This window comes from Chlorocebus sabaeus, chromosome 7 (genome assembly GCF_047675955.1).
Source record: "Chlorocebus sabaeus isolate Y175 chromosome 7, mChlSab1.0.hap1, whole genome shotgun sequence".
NCBI classification, from domain to species: Eukaryota; Metazoa; Chordata; class Mammalia; order Primates; family Cercopithecidae; genus Chlorocebus; species Chlorocebus sabaeus.
In genome coordinates, this window is record NC_132910.1 from 70,485,853 (window position 1) to 70,505,035 (window position 19,183).

General features: G+C 34.0%; 1 protein-coding gene across 6 annotated transcripts in view; it reads left to right on the top strand.

The window, feature by feature from the left end:
- Positions 1-19,183, top strand: part of USP53 (ubiquitin specific peptidase 53) — a 78,020-nt gene that overhangs the window by 53,979 nt on the left and 4,858 nt on the right. For all 6 annotated transcript variants that reach the window (XM_037991348.2, XM_037991343.2, XM_037991336.2 and 3 more), the window contains 5 exons: positions 2,199-2,361; positions 3,922-4,074; positions 5,346-5,492; positions 6,949-7,687; positions 9,277-9,353. In XM_037991348.2, the coding sequence (XP_037847276.2) occupies positions 2,199-2,361; positions 3,922-4,074; positions 5,346-5,492; positions 6,949-7,687; positions 9,277-9,353 (1,279 nt within the window). The remainder of the gene's footprint in view (positions 1-2,198; positions 2,362-3,921; positions 4,075-5,345; positions 5,493-6,948; positions 7,688-9,276; positions 9,354-19,183) is intronic.

The following is a 19,183-nucleotide window of genomic DNA, read 5'->3' on the forward strand; positions in this document are numbered from 1 at the left end:
AAACAAAGGTTTAGAGAGTAGATCACTCATTTCCAGGGACTGCAAAGTGGGGTACCAGGTAAGATTTTGGGGTGAGGATTACACGATTGTATTGTCAAAACTCACTGACTTGTACACTATAACTAGATAATTTTACTTCATATAGTACACCTCAATAAAGCTGTCAAAATTTTGGTATTTATATTTAAAATCATCACTTTGCTTGAATTACTTAGTACTTTGATGTAGGAGTTTATTAAGTTTCATCTTGAGTCAATGTGTAAAAACATTTTGCAGTTTCTACTTTGCTTTTACATAGTTTAAATTATTCAAAATTTGGAGGAAGAACTGGGTATATTAATTACCCTGTGAAGGTTTTTATTTTATTTTCACATTGACTCTTCAAAGTCTGGCCAATGTGGTGAAACCCCGTCTCTACTAAAAATACCAAAATTAGCCAGGCGTGGTGGCACATGCCTGTAATCCCAGGAGGCAAAGTCATGAGAATCCCCTGAACCTGGGAGGAGGAGGTTGCAGTGAGCTGAGACGGTGCTACTGAACTCCAGCCTGGGTGACTGTGAGACCTTTTCTCAAAAAACAAACATTACAAACAAAAAAATGGACTCCTCAAGTCTCTTGGAATCCCCAGTGAGGAGGATAAATAGCTGAATATGTGTAGTTCAGAACAGCTCATCAGAATTGTTCTTAAAAGTTCCCTTCCCTGCAAAAATATTCTAGAATGCTTTGTGGTGTTTTTGTTTGGTTTTGTTTTGCTTTTAAATCAATTTTATAGAGTTATAGTGCACAAACATTAAAATACACCTATTTTAAGTGTACAGTTGGAGTTTTGATAAATGTATTCACCCATGTAACCACCATAATCAGTACACAGAACATGTTCATCACCCTAGGAAAAGTCTATCAGACTTCTTTGTTGTCATACTCCCCACACCACCCCAGGACGAGGAAATTGCTGGTCTCATTATAGATTAGTTTTACTCATTCTACAATTTTATATAAATGGTCTCTTATAGTATGTACTATGTGTCTGCCTCCCTTCCTTTAGCATAATGTCTTTAAGATTCATTCATGTTGTTTGGATTCACACTTTATTTTTATTGTGTTTTATGGCTGTACAACAATTTATCCATTTACCTATTGAAGTATGAATAATCTGTTTGTGAACATATTTTTTTCCATTGCTCTTAGATAATACCTAGAAGTGGGATTTCTGGGTTGTGTGGTAAGTGTCTGTTTAACTTTACAAGAAATTATCAAATTGATTTCCAAAGTGGTTATACCAGTTTGCATTCTATGAGAGCAATGTATGAGAGTTCCTGTGTTCCACATTCTCAGCAGCACTTCGTGTTGGTATTCTTCTTAATGTTAGCCCTTCTAGTGTATGTATAATATTATCTCACTGTGGTTTTCATTTGCATTTCCCTTGCGGTTGGTAATATTTTGAGCATCTTTTCTTGTGCTTGTTGACCATTCTTACATCTTTCTTTTGGTGAAATGTCCAGATTTTTTGCCAGTATTTCGCACTGGATTATCTTCTTATTAATGCATTGTAGGGATTCTTTATTCTGCACAGTAGTCCTTTATTAGCCTGATGTTGCTTATTTTTTTTCAATTTCTTAATGGTGTCTTTCTAAGAGCAAAAGTTATTAATTAATTTAGATTAAGTCCATTTTTAAAATATTTTTCTTCTGTGGTTTGGTATGCTAAGAAATCTGCCCTTCCCCAAGTTTGCAAAGATTTTCTCTTTTGTTTTCTTCTGGTTAAGTTTTAGTTTTTGTGTGAGCTATTCTTAGTTAATTTTTTTTGTTTGTTTGTTTTATATGAAGTCAGGTTAAAGTTATTTTTCTCATGGTAAAAGTTCTTTATTTCCAGTTGTAGCACCATTTGTTGAGCTGACTCTTAAATTTCTCCATTGAATTGCCTTGAAGTCTTTGTCAAATGTCAGTCAATCACATATTTGGAAAGCTTTTTAAAATTTATTTGCGCATCAAATTTGTAAATGATAATGTTTAAAAGATTTTTATTTAGACTAGTTACTAAATATAGTTAATTATATAATATGATATATACTTGAACTACTAGCAGCTGCATATCTAAATTTTTTAAAAATATAAAATAACTCAGAGTCTCTGTCTTTTCATGTAACACATTGATTACAAGGTTTTGTTTTGTCTTTATTCATTGTGTTTTTTTAAAAGATTGGAACTAGATGGAAAGATGTTGTCTCCAAATGCATTCGATGCCACTTTCAGCCACTGCTTTTGTTTTACGCAAACCCAGATGGGACAGCAGTTTCTACTGACGATGCACTCAGGCAGGTTGTCAGCTGGTCACATTACAAATCTGTTGCAGAAAATATGGGTAATTCTTTCTTTTAAAAATTCTCCATGTTTTTCTATTATCACAGTGAACTAGGAATACTAATACTCTGAATATAAAATGAATATCGGGGGGAACCCCATCCCCGATATTTAACATGGGTTCTTTTCTATTCCCTAAGTGTGTCGGCTGGTTTGAGAAATAAAGGGAAAGAATACAAGAGAGAGAAATTTTAAAGCTGGATGTCGGGGGGAGACATCACATGTCGGCAGGTTCTGTGATGTTCCCTGAGTCATAAAACCAGAAAGTTTTTATTAGCGGTTTTCAAAAGGGGAGGGAGTGTACGAGTAGGGTGTGGGTCACAGAGATCACATGCGTCACAAAGTAATAGAATATCACAAAGCAAGTGCAGGCAGGGCGAGATCACAGGACCACAGGATAGGGCGAAATTAAAATTGCTAATGAAGTTTCCGCATGCATTGTCATTGATAACATCTTATCAGGACACAGGGTTTGAGAGCAGACAACCTGTCTCACCAAAATTTATTAGGCGGGAATTTCCTCCTCCTAATAAGCCTTGGAGCACTACAGGAGACCGGGGCTTATTTCATCCCTTCGACTTTGACCATAAAAGAGGGATGCCTCCAAGGGGGCCGTTCATAGACCTACTCTCAGGGCGCATTCTCTTTCTCAGGGATGTTCCTTGCTGAGAAAAAGAATTCAGCAATAGTTCTCCTATTTGCTTTTGAAAGAAGAGAAGTATAGCTCTGTTCCGTCCGGCTTACCGGCAGTCAGAATCCAAGGCCATCTCCCTTGTTCCCTGAACATTGCTGTTATTCTGTTCCTTTTTTGAAGGTGCTCAGATTTCATATTGTTCAAGCACACATGCTCTACAAACAATTTGTGCAGTTAACACAATCATCACATGGTCCTGAGGTGACATACATCCTCCTCAGCTTCCAAAGATGACCAGGATTAAGAGATTAAAGACAGGCATAGGAAATCACAAGGATATTGATTGGGGAAGTGATAAGTGTCCTTGAAATCTTCACAATTTATGTTCAGAGTTTGCAGTAAAGACAGGTGTAAGAAATTATAAAAGTATTAATTTGCGGAACTAATAAATGTCCATGAAATCTTCATAATTTATGTTCTTCTGCCATGGCTTCAGCTGGTCCCTCTGTTCGGGGTCCCTGACTTCCCACAACAGATATTGAGGATAATTTCAAATTTGACTTTGAGTAGAGTTGAGGCAATTTTAGTAATTTTTGTTAGTATTTTGGAATGATCCTTTTCTCATCAGTGGCCTCAGAAGCACCTTCAGGAGTTACCCACTATTATGGTCACACAATCACAGAAGAGGCTTCACTAGTAGCTCTTTCTAGAAGTATGTTTTAAGTGATGTAGTAAACTGGAAAAGTCCAAAACAGTTAGGTCGTTTTTGAATGCAGTATAAAGCATTTCAAAATTCTTAAATGATGTCAGTCCTCTTAAGTTTTAAGTAACTTTTTTTTACAGTTAAAAATAATCTGAAAAAAGTGATTCAAACATCTCTTTTCATGGTAAGGAAAGGAATGATCCATTTTTGTTTCTCTTTTTAAGGATGTGAAAAGCCTGTAATTCATAAGTCAGATAATTTAAAAGAAAATGGATTTGGTGATCAGGCAAAGCAGAGAGAAAATCAGAAATTTCAAACTGATAATATTTCATCATCTAATCGGAGCCACAGTCACACAGCTGTAGGGAGAGGACCAGGTACGTGTTTAAATTGTCATTTTTACATAGTTCCAAGTGAGTGTCTTCCTTTTTTCACTTACCCGCAGGATGCTTATCTAGCTTTCCTTGCCTATGAAGAGATAATAACAAGTAGGTAACAAAATTCGTCTTTTGATTTACGCATTTCTCTGAGAGCTGTAGTTTTACCTGACCAGTTTGATTCCATGAGTTGTTTGAGTTTCTCCATGCACTCAGACTGTGGTAGGCCTGAGGCAATCTGGACAGTTACCAAATAAAGCAACAATGTGGCATTTCCTTCAAGGAGTTAATAATCAGCTTGAAGCAGAAAAACGTGAGTTAATAATTTGGCATAAATGCCAAAATTAAATTTACTGGTAGTGAATGCAACAGTAGTTCAAAGTTAACTATTGCCGTAGTTTGTTCTTAACCTCATTTTTATTCAACTCTGCCTTGTTATTGTTATCCCATAACTAACTTTCACAAGTTGAGTTCTGTAACTTGTGTTCAAAATGAGACCTCACGATACTGTGTACAGTTACAGTTTAGAAATACATATAACTCTTGTGTGGATGTTCAGGATGATTTCGTAATCAACCTTTAAATATATTAATGAAATAATGTGTAATCATAAAAGTAACTCATTTAATCAAGGGTAGTAACATTGAAAATTAACAGTTATCCACAAAAAACTAAAATAAAGGCTTTTAAAAAATTATTAAATATTAAATATTAAAAATTTTCCTTTCACAGATTACCTATACTCGTAGATCAAGGCATTTTATGTTTTTCAAACGACACCTAGTTTTAAGCCCAGAAATAGTATATGTGTGTGTAAGAATAGAAGCACTGGAACCAGACAACTTGGGTTCATATTCCCGGTTCTCGACTTATAAACTTTGTGAACTTGGGCAAATTTCTAATTTCTCTCTGCCTCAGTTTCCTTACCCAAAATAGAGATAGTAATTGTACCTTGAAGAAGTAAATGAGTAACACATCTGGCAAATAGTGACCATTCAGTTACCTTTAGCTCTTATTATTTTAATGGCAGATCTCTTTTTTTATACTTGTTTTAGAGGCTATACAAGAAGTTCTAAAAGACAACATGCATCTCCAGTGTCAAGAAAAATCACATTTAGTTTTTAATCATAAAAATACCATTATATACTATATATCTACATATCTATGCTTTTTAAAATTATATCTTAACATTTTTATATAAATCAAGTTTTATTTTTATTGAGCAATTTGAAAAATGATCTGTATCATAGTAAGAAAGATTTCTTTTACAGCTAAGTTAAGTCACATTGATCAAAGAGAAAAGATAAAAGACATTTCCAGAGAATGTGCTCTGAAAGCTATTGAACAGAAAAACTTACTTTCTTCACAAAGGAAAGATTTAGAGAAGGGACAAAGAAAAGATTTAGGACGACATAGAGGTAAGTTAAGATCTTGTACTATTGATTTTAAAAGGAGCTGCTAAAATCTTATTTTAAAACTGAATTTTATAACTTTAATTTCTGTATATGTTAAATATATATTAAAAATATATAAAATATATAAGTTAAACATATTTATATAATATAGAAATATAAAAATTATATATTTCTGTATATGTATATATAAATTAATATATAATTTCTGTATATAGTTTATACATAGCAAATAAATTATATTAAAGTTATTTTTAATAACTTTATTTTTAAGAGGTAAGAGTTCACTGTTGTGCAGCCTAGAGTGCAGTGACACAATCATAGCTCTCTACAGCCTTGAACTCCTGGGTTCAAGCTATCCTCACATCTTAGCCTCCTGAGTAGCTAGGACTACAGGCACATGCCACCACATCTGGCTAAATTTTAAAAAGTTATTTATAGAGATGGGGTCTTGCTGTGTTGCTCAGACTGGTCTTGAACTGCTGGCCTCAAACGATCCTCTTGCCTCAGCCTCGCAAAGTGCTGGGATTACAGGGGTGCCCAGACCTATTATATTTTATATATGTGTATATTTATTAATGAGTAATTTAATATACCTATACTAAATCTAAATATGCAAAATATCCTGATTCTTAAATTTAATTCTAACCTGGGATACTTGTATATGGGTTTCTATGTTTTAACTTACTTATAGATATAATTCACTCATGGCATATTCAAGTAATAAGGAAGTTTATAAAACTAAGTGAAGGGACTTTTTTTCTGGCAATCCCTGACTTTCCCTCTCTTTACTTAGTATTTCCATTTCCACATTATAAGCATGTCTCTTTATGGTTTTATGCTTTTTTCTTTATGGACAGAGCATAATTTAACTGATCGTGATAGACTTTACAGGCTGATTTAAGATTTTTTCTTCAGCAACATCTTTTTTCACACATAACTTTGTACATTTTTGCATATAGCCATAGTATAAAATTCCTTCAGAGGAATTGCTGGGTCAGGATATGTTTACTTTTAATTTTGACAGATGTGGCTCAGTTGCCCTCCTAAAAGACTGAACTAGTCTGCACTCCCACCAATAATGATTGGATGTCTGTTTGTTCACACTCTCAGCAGCAATTGGTTTAACAAACTTTTAAATCTTTACCAATATAAGAAGTGGAAAGTATTTTTAGGATTTTTGTTATGAGTGAGATAGAGTGCTTATTTTTTTAAAAAACTGCCTCAATTTTGATCTACTTTAGAGATCATTTTTTTAAGTTTCTTTTATAAATACCCCTCATTAAGCATACATAAGACCTGGAAAAACACTTTTTAATCTCAAAGCAGTATGTGATACGTACTTGCAATTACTATTTACCTAAAACTCTTTAATATTTTATTTCTAACAGGTATTTGCCTTGTGACTACAAGGTGACTCTGAGGAGTAATTCATGTGTATCTTTAATTTTTTTTTTTTAAGATTTGATTGATGAAGACCTTTCACATTTCCAATCTGGATCACCTCCTGCCCCAAATGGTTTTAGACAACATGGGAATCCACATCTATATCATAGTCAAGGAAAAGGATCATATAAACATGACCGAGTTGTACCACAGAGTCGAGCTTCTGCACAAATAATAAGTTCAAGTAAATCCCAGATTCTTGCTCCAGGGGAGAAAATAACTGGCAAAGTTAAGAGCGACAATGGCACTGGATATGATACAGACAGCAGCCAAGATTCTAGGGATAGAGGAAACAGCTGTAATAGCAGCAGTAAAAGCCGGAACCGAGGTTGGAAACCTATGAGAGAAACATTAAATGTTGATAGTATTTTTAGTGAAAGTGAAAAAAGACAGCATAGTCCAAGACATAAACCAAATATCAGTAACAAGCCCAAATGTAGCAAGGATCAAAGTTTTAGTAATTGGCCAAAAGAGAATCCAAAGCAAAAAGGTTTAATGACCATATATGAAGATGAAATGAAGCAGGAAATAGGAAGCAGAAGTTCCCTTGAATCTAATGGAAAAGGAGCAGACAAAAATAAAGGCCTTGTAGAGGGTAAAGTGCATGGTGATAATTGGCAGATGCAAAGGACTGAGTCTGGATATGAAAGCAGTGATCACATCAGTAATGGATCTACTAATTTGGACTCACCTGTTATCGATGGAAATGGTACAGTAATGGATATCAGTGCTGTTAAAGAAACAGTATGCTTCAGGTAATGTAAAAGTTGAGTGAATCATTTTTCCATCACTGTTCTTTCTTGTTAATTGCATGAAGTAATTGTCGAAGTTTGGGGTCAATTAAATAGGATGGAAACAGCATGAGCTGTTTTAAAGAGCTTTAAAAAGTTTGCTGCTTCTAAACACAAGTATGTTTCTGTAAAGAAACTTAGGATATTGCAGTTTATTTGATATTTTAGATTTCCATTTTTAATAGTTATTTCCTGATTCCAAAAATAGCAGCTTTTTATTTTTAGAAAATTTGGAAAGTACTGAAGTTTATTATCATTGTTGTGTCACTGTCAACAATTGACTGGTTTTAAAGCACAGACTTCAATTGGTATCATCTCAGTCATTAAATTGGTTGTTTAATTCTTCTTTTTTTGGCTTGAGGGGAAGGAGTCTCGCTCTGTCGCCCAGGCTGGAGTGCAGTGGTGCAATCATGGGTGACTGCAACCTCTGCCTCCTGGGTTCAAGCGATTCTCCTGCCTTAGCTTCCCAAGTAGCTGGGACTACAGGCACACACCACCATGGCTGGCTAATTTTTGTATTTTTAGAGACGGGGTTTTGCCAGGCTGCTCTCGAACTCCCAATCTCAAGTGATCCACCTGCCTTGGCCTCCCAGAGTGCTGGGATCAAAGGCCTGAGCCATTGTGCCTGGCCTGTTGTTTAATTCTTCAATTTATGTAATGTTTATAATCTCATCTCTAACATTTGTAACTCAGAACTGAAGCTAGTTTTTACTGTCACAACTCATTCTCATGGAAGATATTTTCCCTTTAGCAAATATAAAAAAATTCAATCAAATATCTTTGTGTTCAATTAATTCTAAATACATTTATTATATTACTGTTTAATCCTTCTAACATGTGTTTGTTTGATATTAGCTGATATTTGACCACATTTGTTATTAAAAGGTAGATTTGCAAAAATCAACTGCTCATGTTTTATGAAAATGCTGTTTTAATAAAGACTTAAGGAAAGGGCCAGGCGTGGTGACTCACACTTGTAATCACAGCAGTTTGGGAGGCTGAGGCAGGAGGATTGCTTGAACCCAGGAGTTCAAGACCAGCCTGAACAACATGGAAAGATCTCATCTCTATGAAAAAGTTTTAAAATATTAGCCAGGTATGGTGGCATATGCCTGTGGTCCCAGCTACTTGGGAGGCTGAGGTGGGAGGATCTTTTGAGCCCAGGAGGTTGAGGCTGCAGTGAACCATGTTTGTACCACTGCACTGCATCCTGGGCAAAAGAGCAAAAGGTCCTGGCAAAAAAAAAAAAAAAAAGACTTGACAAGGTAATTTTATAATTCTTGGAATGGAGTAGCCTAGGGTAGTAGAAAGACCAGGACTTTATAACCAGATAGACTTAGATTTTAATTATTGGGCAAATTCATTTGACTTTTACAGTCTTTATCTTCTCTTGTAAAATAAAGATAACTACTTTTAGTATTAAATAATGTACATTAAGCCCTAGAACAACACATGGCATATAATAAATGTTTAACAAATTTTTTTTTCTTTTTTAGAATAAACAAAGGCAATCCATAATAACTGATGTGTTTAGTGTGTATTTTATTTTCTAGTGACCAGATTAAGACAAGCAACCTAAATAAAGAACGTGGGGACTGGACCTCCCTTCAGAGCCAAAATCACTTAGAAGGTAAAAAGCTTATTTGAATATAATAGTTGCTGTAAAAAATAAATTGTAGTAATGTATTGTTTGCTATTATGATGTACCTAAGAGAAAACCCTATATGACTATAAAAATGACTATGAACATTATTTTTAAATAACCCTGAAATATCAATAAACAAATTTTATTAATATATTATGTTTTAAATTATGTTTTAATCAAGTACATGTGGAAAGAAGGAAATCATTCTTTTTTGTATGTATATTGTTATACAAAAGAAAGTATGCTATACTTTCCACATTGGCTTCACAAAGTGTTAATAATGGTTTTGTATCTTACTTTTTATTTGATTGGATAACTATTGCTTTTGAAGTTTGCAGCCTTTTTAATGTGCTGTTTGGATATGTCTCTGATATTAAAGATAGCATCATTATTATTTTTTGATTTAGATGATGAAGTCTTTCAATTTTTCTTTTAGTAGCCGTTTGCATTTTAAGTGTCCACATTAGGGACCCTTGAACACGTTGCTTTTCATACTTGTCCTTAAAACTGTTATTTGAGACTCAAATAGGCAGGAGTATCTGTCTATGGTGGCTTGTTAACACTTTACTTTTACATAACAGAAGGTATATTTCTATATTTGCAAATAAAAATGTCATGTTCTGATAGCTTAGAAACTGTCTGTAGACTGTTGGTCTTTCTGACTTTACCCCCTACCTTTTATGCCTATGGGAAATAGGCATAAAAAGAGAATGGTCCATTGGGGTCCATTGAGGTAAGAGTAAAGAAGATAAGAATGGTCCTGTTAGTGATAAGTTTATGAGTAATGATGAGGGAAGTTGAGAGCATTCATACTTGAAGGCTTTTAAAGGATGGGAAAAGCTATGAGAAAAGGGGAAACTCTTATCAGGATAGGTAGGTTTTAGATTATGCAATGGTAGTATCTTCAAAATCTCAAGGTGTTAACTCAAGTTTGTTTCTTGCTCACAATACAAGTCCAGAGGTGGTCAGTGTAGTCTCTTCTTAGGAGTCACTCAGGATCCCAGGCTAAGGGGATATGGGTGAGAAGGAGATAAAGGAAGATATATTGTGGAGAATCACCTGCCAACTCTTAAAACTTCAAACCTGAAGTGACACATGCACTTCCACTTCTGTATCATTGACCAGAGCTAGTCTTCTAACCAGGCCTGATTTCAGAGAAGGTAGAAAACTGCAATTTTACAGGTGCTTGGAATTGAATGGAAGTATGTGTGTACAACTCTAATGACTGTCACAGTAGTTAAAAACTGATAGAAAGATTGATAAACAGCCTTCTGGAAAAGTTCCGTTTGGCAACAATAACTATGCAATGGTGTGGGATGATTATAGGCGATTTGTTAGCAACACATAGTAGCCCAGAAGCAAAGAAAGTTAGAAATTTGAATGTTACAGGATTCAGGGTTGCTATTGGGAGTATATACCTGAAGAATTTGGGGGAGAGAAGTCAAGGAAGATGATTTGCAAAGGAATTATTATGTTGCGATCAAAGACAATGTTTTCAAATTTTATAATTCAGAGGAGTAGAAGGGATATAATTTTTCACAATATAAAAGAGCAATGAACAGCAAATTTTAATGTTTTTTAGTCTTTATTATCCTTAAGGCTTTTGTGGGGATTATTTTTCAGTTTGCAGACAAAGAATGTGATTAAATGTTAAATTATTTTGTTTTAATCAAATGGTATACTATCAGAAGGAAACACTTATATTAAGGAAATAACCTTCCTTTCCCATATTCGAATGTCTCGCCTGATAAAATCTGATAAGTTTTGTAACCAAGTATTACAGGAAACAGTAAAGGGTTGGCCAGAAATCATAGCAAAAGTCAGTGAGATTGAACAATAACTGCAAGTTCAGTACTTGTTACAAAATGATACTTGCTTCCTGATAGTTATAAAAACACAAGATCGTAGAGATTTTGATGGTCAGAAGTACATTGCTACAAGAACTTTGCAGGAGTTTTCCTCATTTAATATGAAAGTGTGTGTGTGATGTACTTAAAAATGCTTTTTTTTTGGTAACGTGTATAACCAACTTTACCATTCTAATTATTTTTAAGTGTACAGTTCAGTGGCATTAAGTATATTCACATTGTTGTGCAACGATTACTACCGTCCATCTCCAGAACTTTTTTATCTTCTCAAACTCAAGTTCTCTACCCATTAAACAGCTCCTCATTCTCCCCTCCTTCCAGCCCTTTGGCAATCACCATTCTACTTTTTGTCTCTGTGGATTGGACTATTTTAGGTATCTCATAAGTGGAACCATATGATATTTCTCCTCTTGTGTGTGTGGGTTATTTCACTTAGCATGATGACTTCAAGGTTCATCCATGTTGTAGATGTATCAGAATCTCATTCCTTTTTAGACTGAGTAACATTCCATTGTATTATATATCACATCTTGTTTATGCATTAATCTGTAAGTGGACATGTGGGTTGTTATTACCCTTTGGGTATTGTGAATAATGCTGCAATGAATATTAGTGTGCAAATGTCTGTTTGAGTTCCTACTTTGAAGTCTTTTGAATATATACCCAAAAGTGCAGTTGCTGGGTCCTGTGGTATATGTTTAATGTTTTCAAGAACTGCTGTACTATTTTTATAGAGCTGCACCATTTTACATTCCCACCAGCAGTGCATACGGACTCGTCTCTCCATATCCTCACTGGCACTTATTTTCTGTTTTAATAGGTATTGTATTGTGTTTTCGTGTAACCCATTCTTTATTTAATTAAATAAATTATACTATTTTAAAGTTATTTCTGATTTCATAAACTTTCTACTTCAAAGCCTACCATGGTTCTCTAAGTCAGTCTTTGACTTGAGAACATCTGTTTGTGTTGTACCTTGTGGTATTATATATTCCCTTCCCCGCGTCTGGGACTGAGAATGTGTGGAAAAGTGATATAGGAATTTTTCCCCCAAATTAAAAACTTGCTGTGCATGGTTTTTTCCCCCCACAAGGGACAATTTGTTACAATTTTGTGACTATATATGATTTTCTTGGTCATTCCTATTTCTTATTTATAAAATGGGGGCACACTTAAAGCTGTGGAGTGAGGAATGATTGGATGCTGTCAAGAAATGGGGGACATTACTGAACTGTAGAATCATTTTATATCAATAGCTAAAAGACTTAAAATTCAAAGAGCCTTAGAAATTTCTTATTTTCATATTTTCTTGACATCTTGTCAATTTTTAATATTAGTCTATGCAAGTATATTTAATGGTAGAGGACCAAAATCTATAATAATGCTGCTGTTATTTCTGCTTTTTTCCCATTAATAGAGATATTCTATAGGCTTGTCTGCCTATGTCATGATGGATTCTGCTGCAAAAATCCATCCCTACACTGCCTAAATCTGTTACATTTGGGAACATTGTTTAAATTGCCACAATGCCATTTGGAATGTTTTAGCCCCCTTTTTAAAATGGAATTGTAGTGGAGGGATTTCACACGCCTTAAATTACATTCAGGACAGAAGAAATGATTTCTTCTTACAAAAATGATTTCTTCTGATAATGATGACTTCAAGGTTCATCCATGTTGTAGATGTATCAGAATCTCATTCCTTTTTAGACTGAGTAACATTCCATTGTATTATATATCACATCTTGTTTATGTATTAATCTGTAAGTGGACATGTGGGTTGTTATTACCCTTTGGGTATTGTGAATAATGCTGCAAATCTTAAATCTTTCAATTTTTCTGAATTTCGAAAATTTATTTCCAAGTAAAAAGTTAAAAGATTACAGTAGACTAATGGTTGCACAGCAATGTGGATGCACTTAATACCACTGAACTGTACACTTAAAAATTGTTCAAATGATAAATTTTGTTGTGTATATTTTACCACAATAGAAAGAAAACCCTTTAAGTGTATTACATACTTTTTCATATTTAACTGAGGACACCTATTGCAAAATTCTTAGAGCAATGTGTTTTGACCATGAAAATCTCAATGACCTTATGTTTTTATAACAGGAAGCAAGAGAAGTAAAGAAATGAATTTTTGTCTGTCTTTCCAAACCTTTGCTGTGAATAGCATACCTGGAGTAGAAAATGAAACTAAGTGCTTAGTTTGCGTTTTGTTTGTTTTCAAGTGGACATGCTTGGTATTTATATTGCAGAAGATAAGGAACTAATGATGTACAGGGAGAGAAAGGCATAAAGAATAGAACACAACAGTAATTGATGGAGTAAGACCCTTGAGGTAGAGTGAGAAGGAAACAAGGTTGATACAGGATTTGAATGAAAAGGATGGTAGCTTTTCTGTGATGAAGGATAGAAAGATGAGAGCAGATATTGATTAATGTGTATTTGTGTTAGGTAGAACAGTTGAAGTGTTTATACCTAATGGACTTTCTTTTTTCTATGAGGTGCGGTTATCTACTGAGATAAGTACATAGTAGGTTAGGATATTTACAGATGATGTGTAACAGATCACAAAAGAATTCAACTTTTGCCATTTGCTTCCGGAGTCTGCAATACTTGGCTTAATCTCAGTTGATCCTAGAAGTCAGGATTAGTTAATGCTGAAAGTCATGATTTGGGACATAACAAATAAGAGTGAAAGAAGTTAATCAGTGGTTTAAAAAATCTGTTAAGTCCCTTATTTCTTCTTGTACAAATAGTCTGTACCTTTACCTTCTTAAGTGAAATATACTGTCCTTAATGTTGTTACATCCTAGAATTAAGTCAATAAAAAATTTTGTCAGAACTATTTGTACATTTCTCTAAGAGGTTTTTGGCAAACTACAGAGTTTGTTCATTTAAGATAAATACATTAGAAAGTGTATTTAGAGAAAGAAGTACTTTTGTCAGCCGATTTTTTTTTTCTATGCATATTAAACATTTTTTTCTCTAAGAATTCACAAACTGGTAACACATAATCCTTTCTCTTGCTGTGGCCTACGCAGGACCACGAAATGGCTACCTATGTACTTTTTTGAAACTAAACTTCTGGGATTGAAATTTACTTTGTAGCAAAATAGCAATATTTGCTTTTCCTTTAAATTATAATCCCAGTGCAAAAAGCAGGTATTGACTATTGACTCCTGCTTTTTTATTTTGTAAAATCCCCAAATTTAGGTTTCAGATAGTATAGATTATTACTACATATTAAAGTATCTCTCTACTCCTTTTAGTATGTGGTAAATTTAGCCATAAATATTTATCTAGTTAAAGTTTTCTGATTTTTCTAAAACATTCAAATTTATTTCAAATATATTTTTATTGTAAATTCAGTCATTGATTTGATTATTGCTGTTGAATGTTTAGGGTGTGTAAATGTAGTATTACCGTTATATTCTGAAATCTCATTATACAAGAGTGAAGATTACATTGTCTATGCCAGCAGTTTGGTTTTATTGCTATATACATATATGTCTATTTTAAACATAGGTCATTTTTTTTCAAATGAAATATGTATTTTGATTTCTTGAATACTCTGCTTTGGGTTTTTTTATGTATACAGAATCAAAATGGGCATTATTAAAGTTTCTTGCCTTGATACTGAGGGTTTTTTTCCTGTGTCAAAGTGTTAAAATTGAACTGTCTTAGATTTGTGAATAACCTGGAGCCAAAATTCCTCACAAAGACACATGGATGTCTTGTCAGCAGAAGAGAAAAATAACATATCTATTTTTAAGTTAGTTGGAATTCTGAAGTGAAACCACTTTGTTGAATGCCTGCCACAGTGATATTAAAATTTCAAACATGCTAATAAAACCTCTGCTGCCTCCTGCTGCCCATTGTGTGAATAATTTATAAAAGTAAAGAATTACTTAAGAACTAAATAAACTTGTTTCTTGTTTTGTGAACATTAAACTTGAAATTATGAATTGGTGAATAAATTATGAATTGGCTAATAGTATGAAGTTAAAAATCACACTGGGTAGCAAATTACAACTTAAAAATTAAGTTTTAAACATTGACAAATTATTGAGGTTCTTTTTGACATCTTATTTCTTGTCACATCTTTTTAAAATCATAAAATAGCTGTTGAAAAGGCTGGCAGAGTTTTCGAGCCTCAGGTAGTGTGTCAGGCTTACTCACAGTGATTTTCTTAAACATGAAAAATAATATATTCCTTCTAGAGAGACTCTGGGATAAATTTTACTGCTTTTTAAAAGTGCTATGAGTATAGCACCTATAGACTTGAGATAAGTGCGAGGGAAAGATAAGATTTTCTCAATTCATACTTTACTTTTCCTGCACCACTGAGTTGGGAACATGATGGGCAGGAGGGAGGTGACTTTAAAAAAAGTAAAACAGTGTGTTTTTGAGGCAATTGTTTATTCTGCAGACCTTCATTTGAATGTCTTTTGTGTGCTAGATACTGTGCTAACTTCTGGGGAATTTTTTTTTTTAGGCACATACATAATCAGAGCGCTTACTGCAATTTAGTGGAAGTAAAAGTGTTAAATCTTAAATCAATGCCAGACTTATAGTTCCTCTCATTCTACTATCTTAAGTTTTTATTATTTACTATATGAGCAATATTGGCATAGAGGGTATTAAATTCTCATGTATATTAAATGACTCTTTCTTGGAAATTGCTTCTAAGATTTAACTTGCAGAGCTTGATCATAATCAAATATAGATTCTTTTCCCCCTATAGGGCAATACCTAAAAAATATCTAAGATAAAGAACACTTATTGTTTAAAAAATAAAATTACTGCTTTAATAACTTTGATTTGTTTTCTTTGCAGCTTTCATAGATTTGGTGTATGGTAAAGTAGAAGCAGGAGAATGAGAGGAAAATGAGATGAATGAACATGATGAAAATGTCAACTAAAAATACAGGAGAATGCAGAAAAACTTACTAGAAATGTTACAGAAGTGTAGACAATTAATTGACAGTTCATGCTAATGCCATATATTTTGCTATCTTCTATGGGCATCAGCATGTTATTTGATGTTCACACTAGTGGCCTAGTTTCATCAGAAGGAGATTTAGTATAATGACTTTGTATATTAATGGCATAGTGCAGTGGCACAAGCACTAGCTTTGGAGTGAACCCTGAATTGGTTTAAATGCTCCTGCTTACCAGATATATAGAATATTGGTTAGGTCACTTAACTTTCCTGAGCCTAAGTTTCCTCAAGTGTAAAAAGGGGAATTGTTTTACAGAACAGTTGTGACTGATGTTTTAAAAGACAACTGTTACCAACTAGAACAGTAGTTTTCAAACTTTTGGGCCTCAGATATCTTTATAATCTTAGAAAAGGATTTATGACCTAAAACAGCTTTTGTTTCTATAGGTTATGTCTATCAGCATTTGCTAAATGAGGCACTAAAATTGAAACTTTCAAAATATTTATCCATTTTAAGAAATAATAAACCCAGTACATGCTAACACAAATAACATTTTTAAAGGAAAATTAACTATTGAAAACAAAAATTTAGTGAGATGAATGGCATTGTTTTATGCTTTCATATCTCAGTTAATGCCTGGCTTCATATAAGATGGCTGGATTCTTGTTTTGGCATTCAGACTGTTATGATGTTTTCATGTATGAAGAAAGCCCATTTACAAACAGATAATACAGCTGGAAATGGGAATATTTTAATAGCTTTTCCTAAAAATTGTGGATATTCTTTGACACTACACCAAGTAGTAGTTTCTTTAATGCAGTGTGAAATCTGAAACCATAGTATTTAACTTTTCATCCTCCGTTACATTAGTTTGTCTCGCACTTTGAATGGATATTTTACTCATGCATGATTTTGTAACATCCATGTATGGTCATTTAAAAAATACTGGTTTGTGGCCGGGCATGGTGGCTGACATCTGTAATCCCAGCCCTTTGGGAGGCCGATGCAGGCGGATCACCTGAGGTTTGGAGTTCGAGACCAGCCTGACCAATTTGGAGAAACCCCATCTCTACTAAAAATAAAAAAATTAGCCAGGCGTGGTGGTGCATGGCTGAAATCCCAGCTACCCAGGAGGCTGAAGCAGGACTGTTGCTTGATCCTGGGAGGTGGAGGTTGCAGTGAGCCGAGATCGTGCCATTGCACTACAACCTGGGCAACAAGAGCAAAACTCTGTCTCAAAAAAAAAAAAAAAAAAATACTGGTTTGCTAAGTTATGCAGGGCTTCCAAGTGTTGATACATTTCACTAATATCTTTCTAAAAACTATTTTTGTTAGTATCACCATAGATACTAGCAGAAAGTCTTTGTAAGTAGTGGGAAGTTGCAAAACTCGTGGTGGATACAAGTTTTCCAAAATTCTTACTTTCTTTTCAAAGCCTGAATTTTATCATTGGTAATAAATATTGCCAGTTATTTTCCATGAATTGAGAGGTTCACTTATTTTTAAGAAAAGGTCTGCCAGTACCCAAGTCTGAATAACCAAAGTTTGGTATCTTTTCAGGTAAAAATGGTGTTCTGTGAAAAACCAGCTAAATTCAGCTGACAGCTCAGACAGTCTTATAGATGCTTTTTCTTGAAACTGCTGTCATGCTTGGTATTACCACAGCAAAAGTGCTTTATGCATAGTTCCCATTTCCTCACATAGAATAATAAAAAGATGTGCAAAAGAAGTAAATTCATAAAATAATTGTTACTGTTTTATCAAGCATTCTTTGAGTAAAACTGGCTTAAAAAAAACACACACACAAGTATATGGCAATGAAGAATACAGTTAGTACAGTTTAGTATTACTACCTTGAATTATGCTAACAGTTTTATCCATTATTGTTTTTGCACCATCAGTGTAAATGGCAACACAGTCAAAAAGAAAAGTAACATCTTAATATTATCATGAAAATAGTTTGACTTCATAGACCACCTGAAAGGGTCTCGGGACCTCCAGGGCTCCAAGGCCACACTTCAAGAATTGCTGAACTAGAATAATCTGAAGACTTGGTACATATTGGGTATTCCATAAACTGTAGCTATCATCATTGTGGTGATACATGACTAAAATAATTTTATACAGTTTTCTACTCATTTCTACGATAAGCGGGTGATGATGTTCACAAAGTAATTAAAGATACTTTTGTGCTTTGTTGATACGTTGGAGGTTGTGACTTTTCTATCAGTATATTGGTGCCCCAGGCCCCTTGTGCCTTAGTAAAGGAAAAAGCCCCCTGTAGACCTTCAGGTTCTCAGATATAAAGCACCTGCTGTCCCATAAGGGGGAATCAAAAACTGAGATGGTCTCAGGTAAACTCCTGTACAAATCCAAATGTCTTAGTTCCCTTTTCTTCATCTCTACCTTTTAAAATAATTTTTAGTTTTCAGGGTTTTGTTTGTTCAGTTGGGCCTACTTTATCTGTAGTCTGGACATTAATTTCATTTAATTATATTAAAGACTAGAGGGCAATAGCTGGTTAAGGTCATGTTTTGTAGAGAGAAATCCAAATGTAGATAATGTTTTACTCTGAACATTAATATTGTTAAAGGCTCTCCAGTGAATTCTTCTAGAATCGTTCAGAGGGAAATAGATCTGTATTTTATTTGGTGCTACATTGACCTTTAGGCACTAATCAAGAGCTAGCTATAATTACAGAGAGAAAATGGTTAATTGGTATATGAAATCTTACCATGTAGCAGGCTTGGAAGTATAAACACACTTGGAAGTAACAAAAGTCACACTGTAAATTAGTATAACTTTTTTCGTAAGACTTCATTAAAATTAAATTCAAAAACTATTTGGTGCCTATTAAATGTCAGAACCAGGGGAGAAGTTAAGTATCAATTATTAGAAAGCATTATGGCATCATGTTAGTTAAGAGCACGGACTTTTGAGTCATAAAGATCTAATTCTGTAGTATATGGATATATATACTTAGCATTTCTAAGCTA